Genomic DNA, 6,496 nt, shown 5'->3' on the forward strand with positions numbered 1-6,496 from the left:
AGGACACCTCAGTCCCATCAGCCAACATAAGGCTAGGTAGAAGGACACCTCAGTCCCATCAGCCAACATAAGGCTAGGTAGAAGGACACCTCAGTCCCATCAGCCAACATAAGGCTAGGTAGAAGGACACCTCAGTCCCATCAGCCAACATAAGGCTAGGTAGAAGGACACCTCAGTCCCATCAGCCAACATAAGGCTAGGTAGAAGGACACCTCAGTCCCATCAGCCAACATAAGGCTAGGTAGAAGGACACCTCAGTCCCATCAGCCAACATAAGGCTAGGTAGAAGGACACCTCAGTCCCATCAGCCAACATAAGGCTAGGTAGAAGGACACCTCAGTCCCATCAGCCAACATAAGGCTAGGTAGAAGGACACCTCAGTTCCATCAGCCAACATAAGGCTAGGTAGAAGGACACCTCAGTCCCATCAGCCAACATAAGGCTAGGTAGAAGGACACCTCAGTCCCATCAGCCAACATAAGGCTAGGTAGAAGGACAACATCAGTCCCATCAGCCAACACAAGGCTAGGTAGAAGGACACCTCAGTCCCATCAGCCAACATAAGGCTAGGTAGAAGGACACCTCAGGCCCATCAGCCAACATAAGGCTAGGTAGAAGGACAACATCAGTCCCATCAGCCAACATAAGGCTAGGTAGAAGGACACCTCAGTCCCATCAGCCAACATAAGGCTAGGTAGAAGGACACCTCAGTCCCATCAGCCAACATAAGGCTAGGTAGAAGGACACCTCAGTCCCATCAGCCAACATAAGGCTAGGTAGAAGGACACCTCAGTCCCATCAGCCAACATAAGGCTAGGTAGAAGGACACCTCAGTCCCATCAGCCAACATAAGGCTAGGTAGAAGGACAACCTCAGTCCCATCAGCCAACATAAGGCTAGGTAGAAGGACACCTCAGTCCCATCAGCCAACACAAGGCTAGGTAGAAGGACACCTCAGTCCCATCAGCCAACATAAGGCTAGGTAGAAGGACACCTCAGTCCCATCAGCCAACATAAGGCTAGGTAGAAGGACGCCTCAGTCCCATCAGCCAACACAAGGCTAGGTAGAAGGACACCTCAGTTCAATCAGCCAACACAAGGCTAGGTAGAAGGACACCTCAGTCCCATCAGCCAACATAAGGCTAGGTAGAAGGACACCTCAGTCCCATCAGCCAACATAAGGCTAGGTAGAAGGACACCTCAGTCCCATCAGCCAACATAAGGCTAGGTAGAAGGACACCTCAGTCCCATCAGCCAACATAAGGCTAGGTAGAAGGACACCTCAGTCCCATCAGCCAACATAAGGCTGGGTAGAAGGACACCTCAGTCCCATCAGCCAACATAAGGCTAGGTAGAAGGACACCTCAGTTCAATCCCTCAATATAAATATCCTAATTTGACTTTATCTGATAAAATATAATTTCCTTTTATTCCACAACACTTCACGAAGGAACCCATCAACAATCCTGTTCACTTCACACTGCACTCAAAAAGGCACTTTTTTTTCTTAAGTTTTTTTTTCATTCCTATTCATCACCTACCTGCATCTTCATCATAGCCTGGTCTCAGATCAGTTGGTGTTCTAGCCAACTCCATACAACACAAACAGTTTGGCCCGGCTGAGTAACAAGGAGCTGGCATGATGGCACATTACAGACTGGAACTCAGGCTATATTCAGCTCACCCTTTTTTCCCCCCCATCAGGAAGAAAGAAAGTGAAGGACAAACAGGAAATGTCACAGATCACCATTAGGTTGAATGAATTATATCACATCCAAGATCTATTTTAATGACCAGAGGGCGAGGCACTGGAAACTAAAGGTACTACTTTTTGTAACACAGTAAATACAAGATGGCGGCTGATGTTACATAACTGTACAATAGTGTCTTCTCTGCAGACTGCGGTCATTACCAATATGTAATTGGGCACTTTTTTTATCAAACATCATTTTGGTGTTTTTCACTGTATGAGAAGATCTATGAGGAGAAACAGAGACCTACATTTTGAGATGACAAGTGTTTACGATCGTGATTTATTCTCCGATCTGTCTGTAATTCCTGCATTCTCTCAACCCTGTTCTATTGGTTGCACAGTGACCTATATTTCTCTCATGCACATAAGGGTCTTCTGTTAGGTAATAATAGCAGTGGTTTTTTTGTGTGGTTTTTTAAAAATCCAGAGTTCCGGCAATAGGATGTCAAACACCTCGCATATCAACGCCACACCCATCTGATTCCGCATATCAACGCCACACCCATCTGATTCCGCATATCAACGCCACACCCATCTGATTCCGCATATCAACGCCACAACCATCTGATTCCGCATATCAACGCCACACCCATCTGATTCCGCATATCAACGCCACACCCATCTGATTCCGCATATCAACGCCACACCCATCTGATTCCGCATATCAACGCCACACCCATCTGATTCCGCATATCAACGCCACACCCATCTGATTCCGCATATCAACGCCACACCCATCTGATTCCGCATATCAACGCCACACCCATCTGATTCCGCATATCAACGCCACACCCATCTGATTCCGCATATCAACGCCACACCCATCTGATTCCGCATATCAACGCCACACCCATCTGATTCCGCATATCAACGCCACACCCATCTGATTACGCATATCAACGCCACACCCATCTGATTACGCATATCAACGCCACACCCATCTGATTACGCATATCAACGCCACACCCATCTGATTACGCATATCAACGCCACACCCATCTGATTAAGCATATCAACACCACACCCATCTGATTACGCATATCAACGCCACACCCATCTGATTCCACAGCTACACATTCCTTCATAGCACCTTGGAGCAGATTGTCTCATCATGTTTGATCGAAACGATATCACATTTATATTCACTTTTTTGAAGCTCCGTTCATTTCTGGGTGACAAATTGGCAAGGCTGACACTGTATAAATTCCATCAGTCAAGACTGTCAGTACACATGTTGACAGACAGACAGACAGACAGACAGACAGACAGACAGACAGACAGACAGACAGACAGACAGACAGACAGACAGACAGACAGACAGACAGACAGACAGACAGACAGACAGACAGACAGACAGACAGACAGACAGACAGACAGACAGACAGACGATATTGACTGGATGCAGAGGTAGGTCTTGTCTTAAGGAGAGGGAGAGAGACAGACAGACAGACAGACAGACCAGATAGACAGACATATAGACAGACAGACAGACCAGACAGACAGACAGACAGACCAGATAGACAGACAGACAGACAGACAGACAGACAGACAGACAGACAGACAGACAGACAGACAGACAGACAGACAGACAGACAGACAGACAGACAGACAGACAGACAGACAGACAGACAGACAGACAGACAGACAGACAGACAGACAGAGACACAGTATAATAAAGAGGTTGCTCTATAGCTGCCTGCTCCATCTCATATCATCATGACACAGTCAGACACAGACAGAGTCACAGCCAGACAGACAGCCAGACAGACAGACAGACAGAGAGAGACACAGCCAGACAGAGACACAGACAGACAGAGACACAGTATAATAAAGAGGTTGTTCTATAGCTGCCTGCTCCATCTCATATCATCATGACACATTGTAAAATACACATAGTGATGTCAAATTCTTTAAGAAATATCAATTGATTTATATTGATAACATAAAATATTCCCCCCCAAAATAGTTTAGGAAATGAGAGGACATGATTAAACATGATATTCATTACGTATACCGTAATTACAGACTAATTAGGTATCTATATTATCACAAGGTTTCCATCTATTCATTGATTAGGAAATGCTATTGGGAAGTTTCACAGATTGAGAGACAAGACTTCACCAATGTAAAACATGACTTTACATCGACATTGACACCATATCCAAGACTCCCATTTCAAAACGACAATCGTTGGCCAGTGGCCAGGTCTGCCAGATTGGCCAGTGGCCAGGTCTGCCAGGTTGGCAAATGGCCAGATCTTAAGCAGGTGTAGTTGATGCATAATGATTCTTTAGCACCTGTTGTTATCAAATGTTCACATCTGAATAAATGACAAAATCGTCAATAAGGCTGTCGTTGATTGACACCTGTGGGTGTGCATCCTCATTGGCACCCTATTCCTTATATAGTGCACTCCTTTTGATCAGAACCCTATGAGCCCTGGTCAAAAGTAGTGCACTATATAGGGCATAGGGTGCCGTTTAAGGGCGTATCCCTGTCCCTCAAAATTCTTCCTTCAGCATCACTCATGTGCCTTCCACCCTCCAGGGGGATCAAATAAAATCCAGGACGTTTTAGGTCTAGGTGGTGACGGCCAGGGTGAGATCCAAGCCGGGCCTATGACTGCGTGGTAACCGCCAGGGTGTTGACATATCCATGGGGACACATCTCGTTCTCTGAGACACAGTGAGAGAACTGCGCCGGGTTGCTTCCCTCACCGAACCTCCTGACTCCCCGCAATGTGAAACACTGTTCTATCAGCTCCAGACACTTACAGGCCAGGAAGAACATATTCTTGAACATGAACACTGAGACGGGCATCTTGTGAACATACACCTGGAAACACCGCACCACCAGAAGTGGGGCGTTGACCAACACACCGACCAGGAACCTAGCCCAGACCCAGCGACAGCGCATCTCGGAGGCTGTCAACTCGTATAACCACACCACTGGGACGCCCAGTGCGATGAAATACACCGAGATGACCGTGTATTTTAAATAGACCGTCGGTATCTCGTTCTTCAGAAACAACTCCACCAGGGTAAAGCAGTCTGCGAGGTCCAGACAGGTGGTTATGAAGCAGCTTTGGGACCGGTGGCGCGTAGCTCCGTTCTGGTCCTCGGTGATAGAATTGACGAGACAGTAGAGTAACGGGACCGAGAGCAACATGATAATCTTAAATCCGGTTACACCGAACGGAACTTTGAGCGCGATGAGATCTAATATCGAAGTCTCTAGAATGAGGACTATTTTAGGGGTGCAGGCGATCACGTAGATTAACCAGGCCAGGTAGGCGTAGGTAAACTCGCCGAGGTTACAGCCGAATATAGAGTTCTTTTGGTGGAACCCACACGCCCGCTCTCTCTTGCTCCTGGCGTTCTTCATGAAGAAGATCCCCCAGCCAGAGATCACTACCAGATCCGTGGCGATCCACGAACACCAGTACAGATCCGTGAAGATAATGAGGTAGAAATCTAGAATGCCTCCTTGGAATATCAGAATGAGGAAACACAGGATCTTGTAGAGAACGTTCCTCTTGGACCTCTGGCCGAACAAGGGAGCGGTCTGCATGAATTCCTCAGAGGTCATGATATAGGCGTCTGTAATAGCGGAGGATACTCCGGATACCAGCGGCTTGATGGAGCTCTCGTCTGGGTTGATGCTCCCCGCGGACGTCTGTGTGTCCCTCCTGGACGAGGCGCTACGTATGAACAGCTGTCCGACTCCGTAGTCCGGGGCGAATGAAACCGGTGAGTCCGGGCAGATCACAGCTGCTTGGGGTTGGGGATAGCTGGAGCTGGCCTTGGGATTGTCGGCGGCACCAATTTCTGCTATCATTGTATGCATGTATTTGCGCGTTCGCTTCCCTTTCTCTCCTCTTTTCTTTTTCTTCCCTGGTTTGGTAGTGATAGATGCTTTTAGCACAGAGTTTCTAAACCCAGAAGCGCAATATCGCGATACTTCCGGGAACAAGCCAGTGTTGAGGGCTGAGAGACGTGAAAAATTCTTCCTTAGTTAACTTTCTCAAAATCTAAAGGCACCACCTATATTCGAGCCAATGTCTTAAGTAGTTGAACGTGTTGTCACTCCAACTTCGTGAAAGTGACAAACTGACACGTTTTAATTTTCCTTAAAAAATGACTTTATATTGAAGGAGTGCCTTTAATTTGACGGCGTGCACAATGACGTAATTTTTCCGCATGCGCCTAGTTTGCCAACATTGCCATGACATCGCCTACAAGCGTGATCGGAGATTTCTATTGGAGAAGCAGTTTCTACCCGTCTTCCTACTGTACTGTCTTTGCTTTTAGGTTGGAGAGCGATAGGGGGCGTGGCGTAAACCAAGGCATGGATCTTCTCTCCCACTGGAATGAAATGCGGTGGACGGAATTATTGCTGTGTGCAGATGCGTATCACCAATCGTTTTGTTCATTTGAGCTTTCCAGAATTTTTAAATTGAGACTCCTTTCCCAATAATTCCGCAACATTGGACACGAATCATACTGTTGATATAACGGTTGATCTATCCCTAGGATTTGTTAAGCAAAATCCCTTGGTATTATAGGAGTGCCTGGCAATTGATAGGCAAGGCTATTTATAAAGTGAGGAGCCAGGAATAATTAGTTGTCTAGAGGTGACAGGAAGTAGAGGCTTCATGTCTAGAGGTGACAGGAAGTTGAGGCTCCATGTCTAGAGGTGACAGGAAGTAGAGACTCTAGCCCTATAGCTCTGGTGCAGGGCATC

The 6,496-nt window shown here is 47.0% G+C and overlaps 1 protein-coding gene across 1 annotated transcript; it reads right to left on the reverse strand.

Annotated features, from left to right (window-relative positions):
* Window positions 1–1,504: 1,504 nt before the first annotated feature.
* Window positions 1,505–6,036, reverse strand: LOC109883098 (transmembrane protein 121B-like). The gene has a single exon (XM_020475148.2). It carries the CDS (start codon window positions 5,597–5,599, stop codon window positions 4,370–4,372), a length of 1,230 nt encoding a protein of 409 aa, XP_020330737.1. The 5' UTR covers window positions 5,600–6,036; the 3' UTR covers window positions 1,505–4,369.
* Between the last annotated feature and the right edge of the window lie 460 nt (window positions 6,037–6,496).

Source organism: Oncorhynchus kisutch, unplaced genomic scaffold, assembly GCF_002021735.2.
Source record: "Oncorhynchus kisutch isolate 150728-3 unplaced genomic scaffold, Okis_V2 scaffold2686, whole genome shotgun sequence".
Classification (NCBI taxonomy): Eukaryota; Metazoa; Chordata; class Actinopteri; order Salmoniformes; family Salmonidae; genus Oncorhynchus; species Oncorhynchus kisutch.